General features: G+C 38.1%; 1 protein-coding gene across 2 annotated transcripts in view; it reads left to right on the top strand.

Annotated features, from left to right (window-relative positions):
- Nucleotides 1-14,780, top strand: part of LOC101354853 (zinc finger protein 665) — a 24,690-nt gene extending 9,910 nt beyond the window's left edge. For both annotated transcript variants that reach the window (XM_023736383.1, XM_012557144.2), the window contains one exon: nucleotides 11,742-14,780. In XM_023736383.1, coding sequence (XP_023592151.1) covers nucleotides 11,742-13,966 — 2,225 coding nt within the window. In that variant the 3' untranslated portion in view covers nucleotides 13,967-14,780. The remainder of the gene's footprint in view (nucleotides 1-11,741) is intronic.
- Nucleotides 14,781-16,824: the final 2,044 nt, after the last annotated feature.

Raw genomic sequence — 16,824 nt, forward strand, 5'->3', positions numbered from 1 at the left:
GACTGTGGCATTTATCTTTTCAGTGTCTTTATTAAGCTTCTTTCTGGATGTTCTGTCCTTCATCAAAAGTGGTGTGTTGAAGTCTCCTACTGTTATTGTGGAGCTGTCTATTTCTCTTTGCAATGCTGTTAAGAGTTTGTTTTATGTATTTTGGGGCCCTGTTGTTGGGTGCGTAAATATTTATTATGATTATGTTCTCCTGGTGTATTGACCCTTTAATCAGTATATAGTGTCCTTTCTTATCCTTTGTGGTGGATTTTGTTTGTGTCTTTAAGTCTCAGGTATGTCTCTTGTAGGCAACATATAAACGGATCGTGTTTTATTATCCCTTCTGCCTGTCTCTGTCTCTTTATTGGTTCATGCAGTCCATTTACATTCAGTGTAATTATTGATAGGTATGAGTTTAGTGCTGTCATTTTGATGTCATTTTTTTGTGTTGTTGACAGCTTTGTTCCACGTAATTTTCTGTGCTGAGTTGTTTTTCTTTATGTATTTTCTTTTTGTCTTTTTCCTTGTTGATTTTGTATTTGGTGAGTCTTTATGTTTTTCTTGTTTTTTATTTTGATGTGTACAATTGTAGTTTTCTTTGTGGTTACCTTAATGTTTACCCCTGTTTTTCTAAGTTGAAACCAATCTTTTATTTCTTTATATCTCCTTGACTTCGTCTCCATATGGAAGATTTATGACTACATTTTTTAGTCTCTCTCTTTTGTTTTAATGTTGTCATCTTTTACATATTCATGTCTCTGTTTCCCTATTTTCAGTGTTTTAGCTTTGATTTATTTTAGTGACTTCCTTAACTGTGTTGATATCTGGTTACTCTGTCCTGTGTTCTAGTCTTGGGTTATCTGATGTTACCGATTTTCTAACCGGACGACTCCCTTTAGTGTCTCCTGTAATTTTGGTTTGGTTTTTACAAATTCCCTAAACCCCTGTTTGTCTGGAAATGCCCTAATTTCGCCATCATATTTGAGAGACAGTTTTGCTGGATATATAATTCTTGGATGGCAGTTTTTTTCTTTTAAGGCTTTATATATGTCATCCCATTGCCTTCTTGTCTGCAGGGGTTCTTCTGAGTAGTCAGTCTTATTGACTCGCCTCTGTAGGTGACTTTTTGTTTATCCCTTGCCACTCTTAAAATTCTTTCTTTATATTTAGTTTTGTCAAGTTTGATTATAATATGTATTGGTGACTTTCGTTTGGAATCTGCCTTTTGTGGGATTCAATGAGCTTCTTGAATAGATATCTTCTCATCTTTCACGCTATCAGGGAATTTTTCTGCCAACAAATCTTCAACAATTCTCTGTATTCTCTGATATCCCCCGCTGTTCTGGTCCTCCAGTCACTCGTAGGTTATTCCTCTTGATACAGTCTCACATAACTCTTAGGGTTTCTTCATTTTTTTAAATTCTTTTATCTGATTTTTCCTCAAATAAGTTGGTGTCAAGTGCTTTATCTTTAATCTCACTAATTCTGACTTCCATTGCCTTAATTCTGCTCCTGTGACTTTCTACTGAGTTGTCTAATTCTGAAATTTTATTGTTGGTCTTTTGGATTTCTGTTTGCTATCGCACTATGGATTCTTGTAGCCTGTTAAATTTGTCATTATGCTCTTCAGTACCCTTCTTAAGTTCCTCTGTTGGTTTGTCTGTGTGTTCCTTGCATTGTTCTGTGTTTTGCCTGATCTCCTTCCTGATTTCTTTAAGAGTTCCGTATGTTAATCTTTTGAATTCTACCTCCAGTAATTGCAAGAAGTTCTCTTCTTCCAGAAGGTTTTTCGACTCGTTATGGTGGCTTGCTAAAGCCATCATGGTCTGCCTCTTTATGTGATTTAATATTGATTGTTGTCTCCGAGCTATCAATAAGTTATCATATTTATTTATTTTATGTTTGCGTACTGCGTCCTAGCTTCTTGTTTCTTTTCTTTTGATATACTCAAATAGGCTGCTTATATGAGCTAGTTTGATTACTGGCGTCTTTGAAGCTCTCACGTCCGTCTCCAGGTGGCTAGAGCTGTTACTAGGTATGTGAGCCCAAGAGTCCATTTACTTTTCTTGTGTGGATTCAACTCAGGTGTCCAGGTCATTGGTCACCGAGTGTATGGTGCAGGCACTCACCTACAGTCCTAGAGGGCAGGGGTGATTGGAGTAGGCACAGGTATCTGGCTGCAGTAGGGGATCATGGGTTGATCAAGGCAGAGGGCTGATGGCTGCCCCTGAGGGTCTGGGTGGAAGGCGTGTCCCTGTTCCCTAGAGTGTGGAGGTAGGTGGGTTTTGCAGCCAGACTGTCAGCACTGAATGCTGTTGGCTGTAAGGACTGGTGGAGGCACCACTTATTCTTGGACCCCTGTCGCAGGTGGCTCGGTGGAGTGGGTGGAGCCACCAGTCCTCAGGCCCTCTATGTGGGTAGGTGAGCACCCTGCTTAACTGGCAGAGCAGTGTCAACTGTTATGAATCTGCCACTCCCTCTTATAGCAAATACAGATGAAAATGGGCTTCAGGTATATACCTTGGTATACTGTGCTAATGAGGGCCTATGGTAGTTGAAATGGACCCACTCAGGTCTATGCAAGTGTGCAAGGCATTCAGAGTCCGTGGACGTCTCATGCCTGTGCCTAGGCAAAGGGGCTGTGCCTGCCCTGAGTTCCCGGCTTAGAGGGCTGGCCAATTATTTTTTCCTGTTTGTTAATTTGTTCCCTCTCCAAAGCCAGGAGAATGGCTCAGGGAGCTTGACAGGTCCTACTTCTGGCCCAGAGGTCACAGCAATCTCTGAAGCTGGACCTGAGATCCAGAGCAGAGCGGGAGGGAGCAGGTAAATGGGAGAGATATATTTCCCAAAAGGAATGTTTTTTTTTTCATCCGCGCAGTAGGTTAGACACTTGTACTTATATTTCACTGATCAAGCGCTATTTCTTGCTGGTTCTGGAGGGTTGATCCAACTCTCTGCCACTCAGTCTCTCCCAATATGAAAAACGTGTCCCGAGCGCCACTGCTTCCTCTCTGCTTGCGTCAGCTGATCCAGCCTGCAGGGTGCCATTACCAGCTAGGTCAGGTCGGCTTCTGAAACATCTCTCCCTCCCCCTTCCGCTCAGTCTAATTTGTCAACTTTATGTTTGATGTTCAGGGCTCCTAGATTTTCATATATAATTGATTCACTTGTTTTTTTGAGTGTTTGTTGTAAAAGGGACCACAGGAAGTGTCTGACTACTCCACCTTTGCCCTGCCTTGGTGGGAACTTTTTGAGACTTAGCAGTACTGTAAAGACATTGTGGTCATTGGTGGTTCACGGGTGGTTTAAGCCTTTATGTGGTAGACCTGGGCTCAATTTCCAGCCAGTGCACCTCAGTGGAGGGTTGCATGTTGCTATGATGCTTAACAGGTTTCAGCCGGGATTTCAGATTAAAATGGACTAGGAGAAAGTCTTGGCAATCCACTTTTGTAAATCAGCCAGTGAAAACCTTGTGGATCACAAGGATTCGATTATGTGCATGGCGTCGCCATGAGACGGGCGAAGTCAACAGCAGCTGACAACACCAATGACTGTAAAGGCAGGGGACAGAGAGATCCTCTATTTAATTCCTCAGTACTAAATGGGGACCATAACTCAGTCTTTAAGGCATTTAAGCTAAGGTTTATAGGCAGAGCCTTTCTCACAATCCCCATGAAATTTGACCCATTTTCTTTACTCCCATATCTTGCATTTTCCAGCTTTCTACCTAGTCTGGAAACATAGAATAACCTTGGCTCTTCCTGATTTCATTTTCTCCTAAGTTTGTGTGATTTTGCCTCTGAAACATGTTTGTGTGTGTGTGTTTAATCCGTACTGTGAATCCCTGCCTTTTAATTGGAGAGTTTAATCTACTTACATTTAATGTAATTACTGATAAGCACTTTTGCCATTTTACTATTTGTTTTCTATATGTCTTAAAATTTTTTATTTCTCAAGGCCTCCATTTGTGTTAGATGATATTTTCTACTGTACTATTTTGATTCTCTTCTCATTTTTTTGATTACATTTTTTTTTTACTTTTTCAGTTGTTGCCCTGGTGATCACCATATTTTTGCAGGATATACTTTTCTTGGCTGGCAATTTTCTTCATTCAAGGTTTTATATGTGTCATCCCATTGCCTTCTTGACTGCATGGTTTCTGCCGAATAATCTGAGCTTAGTCTTATTGTTTCTCCTCTGTACGTGACTTCTTGTTTTTCAGAAGCTGCTCTCAGGATTCTTTGTCTTTGGTTTTGGCGAGTGTGATTATGATATGCCTTAGTGATTTTCTTTTGGGGTCTGTCCTATATGGGGTTCGTTGAGCTTCCTGTGTGGCCAGGTTTTCCTCTTTCATGATATTGGGGAAGTTTTCTGTTAGTAGTTCTTCAATGATCCTGTCTGTGTTTTCTGTTTTCTTCCCCTGTTCTGGAACTCCGATTACTTGCAAAGTTTTGGTTTTGATTGTATCCCACATAATTCTCAGGGTCTCTTTTTCTTCGTTCTTTTTTCTGAGTTTTCCTCAGAGTTGTATCCAAGTGTTTGTCTTCAGTTCCGCTGATCCTGTCTTCCACTGTTTAATCTGCTCCTCAGCCCTTCCATGACACTGTCCATTTCTGAAATCTTGTTGTTTATCTTTTGGGTTTCTAATTGTTGTTTTTGTATAATTTCTAGTTGTGAATTTATTTTGGCATTTTGTTCTTGCATTATTTTCCTGAATTCTTCCATTTTTTTGTCTGTATTTTCCATGAATTTGTCTGCCTTTTCTATGAATTTGTCTATTCCTTCCTCGTTTTTGTCTTCTTCTTGCTTCAACTCTTGGATAATTCTGAATATTAGAGATTTGAATTCCCTGTCAGATAGTTCTAGTACCTTTTCTTCTACCGAAAAGTCATCTGGTGGTTTATTTTGGACGCCATCCTGTCCTGTTTTTTAAAGGTTTTGATGTTGTCTGCTGTCTTCAGGGCATTCAGTAGTTATTTTTCTATTTATTGATTGCGGATTTGTTTCATCCTGTGGTTGTTTATTTTTTAATTTGGCTATGTCTGAGCACGTGTGCTGTGTGTTATTTGTTGTTTGCTCATCTATAGGCGCGATACTTTTTGCCTCCTCCAATTGGCAAGGTTAGTCGCTCAGATATGGTACAGCAGGGCAGGTCTAGCTGAAGAGAAGTTGCTGGGATGGGTAGTTTGTGGTTCTACAGCCACCAGGGCGGGCCGGTAATCAATGCAGGGCAGGTTCCGGTAGGCCGTGCCTGTGCTGCTTGTTGGTGTGATGTTAAGCACACAGTGCAGGTAGGCAGGGTGGAGGGGGGAGATTGTGATGTGTAGAGGTAAGATGGGTATGGGAGAGAGGAGAGGAACAGGAGCCAAAAACATACAAACATAAAAGAGGGCTAGGAGAGCTTGTTGTTGGAGTGGAGAGATGAGAGACTATGAAATGGAGAAAAAAAAAGGGGGAGAAGAAGAAGAAAAAAGAATAGAAAATAAGAATAAATAAAAATTAGAAAGAAAAAAGAAAACAAAGCTCCCAGGGATCCCACCAGTGCAGCTGTGAGGTCTGGGGAAGTTGTTCCCAGGTGTTGAAGTACAGCCTGGCTAGAAGGTGTAGAGGTGTCACTCAGTGCCAGGTATTTAGGGGATAGGAAGAGAAGCAAGGTACAGGGAGACAAAAAACTGAGTAATGAAGAAAGACAAAGAGGGAAAAGATAACAAAATAAACTTAAAAAAAAAACAAAACCCCCCCAAAAAACAGGATTAAAAAAACTATGAAAAAAGAAATGCTCTCAGGGATCCCTCTGCACATCTGTGCAGGCTGAGGGGGTAGGTCCCAAGCCACGCAGTACTGCCTGGCTAGAACGGGCTCCATATGCGACAAAAGAAAAAGAAAACACAATTCAAAACAAACCAACATAAAAGCCCTAGGATCCCACTAGCGTGGCAGCACGGACCATGAAGTAGTTTAACATTGGAGCACAGTTTCACAGCCTTTCAGGAAGAAGCAAAGATGGCGCATGGAGCCAAGTATTTGAGCAAAAGGAAGAGGAGGTGGTGAGAGGTAAGGAAGAGATCAAAAGAAGCAGAAAAAAGCAACACCAGCAGCCAACAAATGGCACTCAGGGAGTCGGCCAGTGCAGGTTGGTTGAATCCAAGCAGCCGGTGCTTCCTGGCCAAGAGACTGTGGCCGTGGGAAGCAGAGGAGGCTGAGTGGGGATGAAGAAGGGTGGGGGATGGGAAAGCATATATCGCTTGTTACCAGTTATTCTGTCTCCTGCTGGAAGCTCCGTGAAGCTGCTTTTTTGTATCCCCTGTTCACTGGTCTCTGATAGGAGTGCAAGATGGCGGATCCGTGCTGCGTTAGCTGATAGGGGACCTCTGCATGTATGTCTCCTCGCTCTCTCCTCTCTGTCAGTTTCTTATTCCATTGGGTGCTTGGCTGAGTTCTTTATCTCTTTATTTGATGTTTAGGGTTTCAGGACTGCTGTTTTCTCTGTTTGGCTTAGTTTTTCATATCTTTGCTGTGGAGGGACAGCGTGGTGCTTCTGCCTAGAGTGCCATGTTGCTGGAAGTCCGATCACCATATTTTTACACAAAATACGTACGTTATACATTTTTTTGCCAACTGTGCCCTGCTCCCCTGCTGAGGTATTTTTGTAAATGTGCTTGCTATGCTAAGTTTTTTTACATGTTGTTCTAAAAAAGATTAGCATAGTGTGCTTAGAAAAATACCTCACAGGAGGACTCAGTGGGCAGAAAACATATAACGTGCATTATTTGCATAAAAATGTGGTACAACATCATAATTTATAATGATCTGGTCTGAATTAATACCAACTGAGTTTTAATAGTTTACTAAAACTTGCTGTTGTATAATTCCATCCCTCTCTCCATACTGTTAGTGTCACAAATTACATCATTATGCATTGTGTGCTCATCAGCATATGTTTATAATAATTGTTTTCGGTAGTTTTTTAAATTATGCAGGAGGAAAAAAGAGATATTACTGAAAAATACATTAATACTGATTTTGTATTTACCTGGTTAGTTACCTTTATGATTTTTGTTTTTTTTTTAATGTAGATTTGAGTTACTCTCTAATGTGTTTTCATTTCAGCCTGAATGACTCCCTTTAGCTTTTCCTGTAGGGCAGGTCTACTATTGATAAAATCCCTGAGTTTTTATTTATCTGACAATGTCTTAATTTCCCTGCTTTTTGTTTTCCCCTCTAGCTGGGACCACTGTGTCCCATCAGCTAGTGTGAGAAAAATCATCACTTAACTCCACAGGGACATTCATGTTTTGACCACTGCATTTGCAACATGCCAACAGATGTTCTTTTAGCTACTTTTCCCAATAATTTTATTGCTAAATGGCAGTGAAAATCAATATTTTTATTGTAGGATTGGTTTGTGAGGCTGTATTATCATTATTAACATTATTATCCTAGTTGTTCATTGAGACTGTATGACTGTTTTATCATTTAAGTCCTTCAGCTTATATTGACTCAGACTATCTCCAGAAATATGACCATCTTATCTGATCTGTCTTTGTCGATTATAACACATGTAAAACATGACTACGTTGACTTAATCTACTCTAATGACAAGGAAGGTCTTGTGTAAAAAATGGTAATGGCCATGGACAGTAATAATGGTGAAAGATTAAGGAATTCCTTCATGATGCCAATCTGAGCATCTTGTTATGTTAGAATATCGGTTAACATTGAAACAAAAAACTTTCATACTGCAGTCACTATAATGTGTGCTGTTATAACAGAAGATATCATTGCTTCTCTACAGGATCCAGTACTCCATTGGTTCTCAAACTTGAGTATGCATCAGAATCACTGAAAGGACCTGTTAAAGCACAGATTGCTGGGCACCACCACATAGTCCCTGATTCAATATATCTGTGGTGGGATCTGAGAATTTTCATTTCTGTAAGTTTCCAAGTGTTGCTCATGCTGGTTTACTTTGAGAACCACTGTGTTCTCAGGTCTACTGAATCAGAAACTCTGGCCCTGGCACCCAAAAATCTCTGCCCTATTAAGCCATCCAGGTGACTCTGATGCATGAGAAAGCCTGAGAATCACTGATTAAATAACACTGAGGAAACACTGCATCCTGGTTAATTTATCTTTACCAAGCAGATGGATAAAGTTTCAAGGAAGACATTTTAATTTCATTGACTTGTCATTTAATGAGGATCTTTTTTTTTTTAATTCTGCATTTCCCCTGCACCTCGTCACCACCGATCTTCTTTCGTCTTCATGGATTTGCCGATTTTAGATATTTCATATAAGCATATTCATACAATATTTATCTTTTTGTGTCTCATTTATTTCACTTAGCATAATGTTTTCAAGGTTCATTCATGTGATGGCATGTATTAGAACTTCATTTATCTATTAGCTGAATAATATTCCATTGTATATACAGTAAAACCTGCAAAAGCCAGAACCTCTGTAAGGCAGAAACCTGTCAGAAGGAAAACTCGAATTTTCTCCACTACTCAAGAGCAATAAAAAAATGGTAAAACTTCACCCTGTCAAAGGTGGAAATCTTGTGAGACCCAGAAAAACAAGGCAGTCTTATCAAGTTCCAGCTCTCACAGGTTTCACTGTATATACCACATTTTGTTTATCCTTTCATCTGTTCATGAGCACTTGGGTTGTTTCCACGTTTTTGCTATTTTGAATAATGCTGTAATGAACGTTGGTGTAGATGTGTCTATTTGAGTCACTGCTTACAATTCTTTTTGATATATAACTAGGAGTGGTATTGCTGGGCCATATGTAAGTCTGTTTGGAACCACCAAACTTTTCCATAGCAGCTGCACCATTTTGCACTGCTGTCAGCAGTGTACAAATGTTTCAACTTCTGTACAACCTCAACCACAGAACTCCCTTTAGCATTTCTGGTAGGGAATGTCTAATAGTGATCAACTCTCTCAACTTCTGTTTATCTGAGAATGTCTTCATTTTTCCTTCCATTTTGAAGGGTATTTTTTGCCAGATACAGAATTCTTGGTTGAGTTTTTTCTTTCAGCACTTTCCATGTCATCCTACTGTCTTCTAGCCTCCATGGTTTTTGAGAAGAGATCAGCTGTTAATATTATTGAGGACCCCTTGTATGTGACTAGTTGCTTCTGTCTTGCTACTTTCAGATTGTTTCATTGTCTTTCTTTTGGATGTGTCTTGGTTTTGATCTCTTCAAGTTTATCCTGCATAGGATTTGCTGAGCTTCTTACATATGTAGATTCATGCGTTTCATCATATTTAGCAAGTTTTGAGACATTATATCTTCTAATATTCTTTCTGTCCCTTTCTCTTCTCTCATTCTTGGACTCCCATTATTCATATTTTGGTATGCTTGATGGTGTCCTTACAAGTCTCTTAGGCTCTGTTCATTTATCTTCATTATATTTACTTTCTGCTCCTCAGACTGGGGTAGTTTCAATGAACCTATTTACAGATTTGCTGACTTTCTTCTTCCTGATCAAATCTGCTATTCAACCTCTCTTGGTAGTTCTTCATTTTAGCTATTGTTCTTTTCAGCTCCAAAATTTACATTTGTGTCCTTTATATATTTTCTGTTCTTACTGTTATTTTCTATTTGTCAAAACTTTGTTCTCCTAGTTTCCTTTAGTACTTTGTCTATATTTTCCTTTAGCTCTTAGAGCATGTTTAAAATAGTTTATTTAAAGTGTCTACTAGTCCATTGCTTGGGCTTTCTTAAGTAGAATTTCTGTTAATTTCATTTTTGTGGTGTATGGGTGCATACTTTCTTATTGCTTTGCCTGCCTTGTTAATTGTGTGTTGAAAGCTGGAGTTTTAATATTATATTGTGGCAACTCTGAAAATCAGATTCTACCCCTTCGCCATGGTTTATTGTTGAATGTTGTCATTGCTGTTGTTGGTTTATTAACTTCTCTGAGCTAATTTTGTATGGTTTCTTTTCTTTGTCCTTTGTGGCCACTGAAGTCTGTTCACTTGTCTGAGTCATCGGTACTGATCTGCAGAAATTACCTAAAACACCTGGAGGGAAAAAAAAAACCTCCCACTCTTTGCAGATTGGCTTTGCATGTGTGTTGGGGAACACCTTAGATACTCAGGAACTCTGCCACAGCCTTCATCACTTCCTGCTTGCACAGAGCCTGACAGTCACTCAGAGATAAAAGCTTTGGGGCTTCTCAGGTCTTTTCTTACCATGAACCCAGACCTGGGCATACATATGACCTTGTAGAGTCCAAGGAATTATGTGGGAGCTGTCAAATCCCTTATTCCCAAAAGCATCTCATTCCCCAGTTTTTATTCCCAGGCTTTTCATCTGTCTATTGTTTGTCCCAGCTGTTTTCTCTTACCCCAGGTGGAAGTTCCTAATACATTTTCTTTAAGTGTTTTCAGAAAATGGTCCCTGGGTAGGATCTTCATCAGGTAGATTTCTGAGTTAGGCAAAATAAAGGCACGCCTTTTCATCCAGTTTTTCAGGGAGCCACCATCAGGTCAAAACAACCATTATTCTCTGAGAATAAAGTTTGTTCTGTCCCCTCCGGTACTATAAACCTGTATCAGGTTTGGGGACTATCATCTTCAAGGCCACTGCTGAGCTGGGGACTAGGAGATGGTGTCAGGGTAAGTTAAAACTCCACAGAGCTCTTAAATTGAGATTTAGGTGCCATTTTCTTGACTAAGCATGTGTTTGGTTGCTGTGAACCTTTGATTAATTTCTAGAATTCTGAGAGAGTTGATTCTAATATCATTTGCCAGTTTATTCACTGTTTTTGTAGGCAGACATTTGGAATACTCAACTCCACCATTTTTGCTGATGTCACCCTTCCCCATTGTTAACCTTTATGATATTGTGTGATTCTCAAGATATCTTTCAATTCTCATATTGTGTGCTCCTTCTGGAACAGAAGTCCTTTCTTTTGTCCTTAGGAGAGAACTGTTTGGAATTCCACACACTACAATTTTGTATCCATGTCAAGATGGATTGACAAAGTGGCTGCAACCGTGGGTGCAAACATAGCAACAATTTTGAGGATGGTACAGGACTGGACAGTGTTTCTGTTGTACATGCGGTTGCTATGAATCAGAACCAACTCGACGGCACCTAACAAGAACATAATTTTGTATAATTGTGATTACTTACTATTAACCTGCTAGATTGATCATGGATTACTAAATGTTTTATTTTTTTTACAATTTATAGGTGATAATTTTTCAGTATCTATTATGGAGTATACAGCAAGGCATCGATTATTCATGTTGCCAGAAAGCCTATTCTTCATGGTTATAGTTTTGTAACAGTTATTTAGAACAATATTTTGTTATTCTTCCCACAGTGTAATACTAAAATTTTCTGATTTTCCCGTTGCCATTTTTGTTTTATAATTCTAAGTTATCATTTACCTATTTTATTATTAGGTAAGTTTGTTGTAGATTGCTATGATATCACATAGTGCTATGCTTTTGCTTTTTTGTATTCAGTAATTATATATTAAACATGTATTAACGTAACCCGGATGTCTCCTGTGAGTTGATGTGTGCTTTGGGGTGGCTGTGGGAAAACACCCTTAACTACATGTAATCACCCTTTCTTTATTGAGGAATTCTGTACTTTGTGCTCCTAAACCTTTGAAGACCATAGCTGAAAAGTTCCATAGCTTTTCATTAAAAGAGCATATTGTTTCTCAATATAAAACATTTGCATTCAAACTCTAATATGAATCTTGTGATTTTTATGTGTCTTTCAGATATCTCTGCTAGATTTGTGGTCAAGGAATTACCACCAGAAAAAAATATTAATAAAGAAGAATTATATCAACCTGTGATAATGGAAAAGCAAGAAAGCTATGGTATTGAGTATTTTTACTTCAATGATGTCTGGGAAAACAAGTATGAAGTTAAGAGTCAGTGGGCACATAATGAACGAAATTACAAAGAAGTGACTATGACCCATGACAAAAATTACACTGGTGTAAGAGGGCAACAACTTAACAAATCCTGGACTGATTTACAACCAGAACAGTGTGTTTCTGTAAGAAAATGTGCATATCAATGTTTTAAACATAACTTATTTATAAGGAATTTGTTAAAACTAAAATATAACTTAGGCTATGCAGGAAGAAAATATAGGAAACATTTTCAAACTAACATTGGGTTAAGCTTTCAGGCACGTCTGGCAAAAATGCAGAGGTTTCAAACTGAGGATAAAATGTATGGTTGTAATCAAGTTGAGAAGTCTATCAACAATGGCTCCTCAGTTTCACTACTTCAAAGAACTCCTAGTGACAAAACCAACATTTGTAGTAAATATGAGAAGGTTATTATGCATCTTTTATTACTCACACGACACCAGAAAATACACACTGGAGAAAAACCTTACAAATGTAATGAATGTGGGAAGGCTTTTAGCCAATGCTCAATCCTCAACAGTCATCATAAAATTCATTCTGAGCAGAGACCTTACAAATGTAGTGAGTGTGGCAAAACCTTTACCATTCATTCAAATCTTACTCAACACAAGAGAATTCACACTAGAGAGAAACCTTACAAATGTAATGAATGTGGTAAGGAATTTACCAGACAGTCATACTTGTGGGGTCATGAGAGAATTCATACAGGAGAGAAACCTTACAAATGTGATGACTGTGGCAAAGCCTTTAACCGGCTTTCAAACCTCAGGAGGCATCAGAGAATCCATACTGGAGAGAAACCATATGAATGTAATGTATATGGCAAGGATTTTACCATACATTCACATCTTCGGGGTCATGAAAGAATTCATACTGGACAAAAGCCTTTCAAATGTAATGACTATGGAAAAGCCTTTACTGAGCATTCAAACCTTACTCAACATAAGAGAATCCATACTGGTGAGAAACCTTACACAAGTAATGAATGTGGTAAGGATTCTCCCACATATTCACACCCTTGGGATCATAAGAGAATTCATACTGGAGAGAAGCCTTTCAAATGTCATGACTGTGGAAAAGCCTTTACTGAGCGTTCAAATCTTACTCAGCACAAGAGAATTCACACTGGAGAGAAACCTTACAAATGTAATGAATGTGGTAAGGAATTTACCAGACGTTCATACCTGTGGGGTCATGAGAGAATTCATACAGGAGAGAAACCTTACAAATGCGATGACTGTGGCAAAGCCTTTAACCGGCTCTCAAACCTCAGGAGGCATCAGAGAATCCATACTGGAGAGAAACCATATAAATGTAATGTATGTGGCAAGGATTTTACCATACGTTCACACCTTTGGGGTCATGAGAGAATTCATACTGGAGAAAAGCCTTTCAAATGTAATGACTGTGGAAAAGCCTTTACTGAGCATTCAAACCTTACTCAACATAAGAGAATCCATACTGGTGAGAAACCTTACAAATGTAATGAATGTGGTAAGGATTTTCCCACACGTTCACACCTTTGGGGTCATGAGAGAATTCATACTGGAGAGAAGCCTTACAAATGTGACGAATGTGATAAAGCTTTTACTGGGAGTTCAAATCTTACTCAGCATAAGAGAATCCATTCTGGAGAGAAACCATATAAATGTAATATATGTGACAAGGCCTTTAGTCAAAATTCAAGCCTCACCGTTCATCAGAGAATTCATACTGGGGAGAAACCTTACAAATGTAAAGAATGTGGCAAAGCATTTAAGCAGTACTCAAGCCTCACTAGACATCAGAATATACATCCTGGAGAGAAGCCACACAAATGTAATATATGTGGTAGGGCATTTATCAAACTTTCACACCTGTGGGATCATGAAAGAATTCACAGTGGAGAGAAACCCTACAAATGTGTTGTATGTAGCAAGGCCTTTAGGCAACGGTCTGACTTCAAGATTCACCAAAGAATTCATACTGGAGAGAAACCTCACAAATGTATTCAGTGTGGTAAATCGTTTAACCAGTTTTCACAATGGACCAAACATCAGAGAATTCATTCTAGAGGAAATTAAATCTCTAGTCCTTCTCAAAGATTAATCAATCTCAGATATTAAATTCTACAGAGTAACTACAAGTCAAAATCATTTAAAAGGCATGACATGTTGAGTGTCAAAGGAACAAGGATGTCTGTAGAAAGGTCCAATTATATTCAGTCTATAAAATATTTTTATTCTGATATTTGAGGTTTCTTTAAAAAGCTACATTATTAATGTCAATCATTGGGAGGTGTGAAATGTGTTAATTTTATGCCTTCATCACAGACATTTGATGTGCCATCATGATGTTCCCCTGAAAGGGATCAGTAAGATGAAAGCGCCTACTTTATTAGGTAGGGTTCATTCACATTAAGGACTTTGAATTTTAAAATATAATACTGTATAAATGAGAATGAGACTGTGGAAAGGGGAAGAGAACAGATATGAAACTATAAACTTAATCATCATATTTAATATGTTCAGGGTCCCTTTCTACAAGTTTGTTGGTACGATGGGGGGCCACTGTGGACTATCAGAAAGGAGTGCTCTGCCAGCTGACCATGAAACACAAAGAACGGGCCAGAACATTGAGAGATTGAACTTTTCATTGCAGCAGTATCATAAGCTACCAGGGACTGCTTATATGGTGGAGTAATAGAAGGGAAATGGTCACTCGTTTGAAAAGAAATAGATGTTGTGTATCAAAGATTAATGAAAAAATCATCGTACTCTTGGTAACTGAATAAAGCAGTTATCAGGGAGGAGAGATGAATCAAAAGAATCAGAATGCAGTACATATGTGGGATTCACATAACCACTGATATGCATTTTGCTACCATTTTATTTAGAACGTATTAGTAGTCATGTTTTAATTAATAAAATTTAATCATTTTTAATTAGCCTGAATGGTTTTTCTTCTATCAAGTCTATCCCACATCACTGAGGTACTTCATAACACACTAACAGTACACTTTAGGCTCTCAAGGTTGAATGGCATCTATAATTTCTTTCCATGGTAGGATAAAACAGTATACAATTTTGGGACTATATACTAATAATTTGCACCTGAGTTGTCTCCACACTCTGTCCCTTGGATATTTATGTGGCTATAATAAAATTTTGCAGTTTCAGATTCTGCCCTCCTAACATCTACATCACTAGTCATGAATGTGACCATAAAATTATATACCTACATGACCCTTTTTTATCGTGAAAATATACACAAGACATTTGCCAACACAACTTCCACATTTACAACTTAATAACATTGATTACATTTTCATGTTGTGCCACTATTACTCCTATCCTTTTCCAAAATATTCCACGATCATTAACATAAACTCAATGCCCCCAAACAGTCCCCCTTTCCCCCTCCCTCCCCTGGTAACAATATTTTGGTTTCTATATATTTGCTTATTTCATATAAGTGAGATCATTTGACTTATTTCAACATGGTGTTTTCAGTGTTCTTCCATGTAGCATGCATCAGGATTTCATTTCTCTTATGGCTGAGTAAGATGTGGCAAATGAGAAAACACAGTGATAGTATCCTTAGAAATGCAGGAAAGACAACATACAGGGAAGACTTGAAATGTGGAGGTGTCCCTTTATCTGTTCCATGATGTCAGGGTAACAACATATGATATGGTGTGATGAACTAATGTTGAAAGCCATGAGATGGTAGATTGGGACATGCTGTGGGTTTCTAAGGATCGTAGAAGTGGAATCCAGACACCATGATTTAGAGAAATTACTGGACAGCACTGAGAACCATATACTATTAGAAAAAAGAGTTATTATACTTCCTTGGGCCAGATCAACAGCATTGTGAATGGAAGAGGCATTCTGGATGAAGTAAACTTTCTGCACTTAATTTAAAAATGTCATGGTCAGCGAATAGACCAGAGCTATTCCTGAGCAATTATTATCAAATTGTATAGTTTTAAAATATTGCTTGATGGATTTTGACCATGATTTGATGGATTATAAAATATTATATTTTGATTTTTTCTTTGTGTTATAATGTGTTAAACATTTTCAGTGTTCATGTAAGCTAAAATTCATATTCATATTTTATGACAGATTTGAGTATACATTTATTAGGTCATTGTTTTTCACATTTTTAATCTTTAATAATTACATCAACTTTATGCTGTTATTACAGGAAGATGTATGTTACAATATTTTCGCTTATTGAGGACAATCTTTTTTTTAACATGCCCATTTTACTCCCTTGGAAATTTCTTAAGCAACAAAACTCATAAGCAAATTGGACTATGATTCCCACTTAAAAATGGCTAATCCCCTACTGCTCTAAGTTGGCTCTTTCATATTTACAACAGGAACAGGAGAATCCATCCTGAATCCTTTTTCTTGCGAACATGGATAGTTGATATAATTGCATAATACAGAATAATCAACCCAGAAACAATTCTAAAATTTATTCCGGACACCATGTCTCTATTTGTCACTTCTTAATCTCTTTTAGAAATCCACTAAGATACCTTGTTGAGTTTATCTTTGTGTGACTCTCAATTTTACCTGAAAATATTTTAAATATGCTAATATTACTGTCGAACCATGATCATATTTCAATTGACCTCCATTTCTCAAAATGAAAAGTTAAATGTATAACTTTATTTTCCCTCCAGCTTCATCCCATGAACCTGGAGATAATGTTTTAAAATATTTAAACCCAGTGAAAATATCACAAAATATACTTGAGCTTGACAGTGAGTGAACTGTCAAGGCAATGAGTGAATGCCATAGTTTTTTCTACCACCTGGAACCCTATTTTTTTTGTTGTACTTCAGGTGAAGGCTTACAGAACAAATAGTTTCTCATGAAACAGTAGTACACATTGTTTTATGACATTGGTTAACAACCCCACAACA

Source organism: Trichechus manatus, unplaced genomic scaffold (assembly GCF_000243295.1).
Source record: "Trichechus manatus latirostris isolate Lorelei unplaced genomic scaffold, TriManLat1.0 scaffold00087, whole genome shotgun sequence".
NCBI lineage: Eukaryota > Metazoa > Chordata > Mammalia > Sirenia > Trichechidae > Trichechus > Trichechus manatus.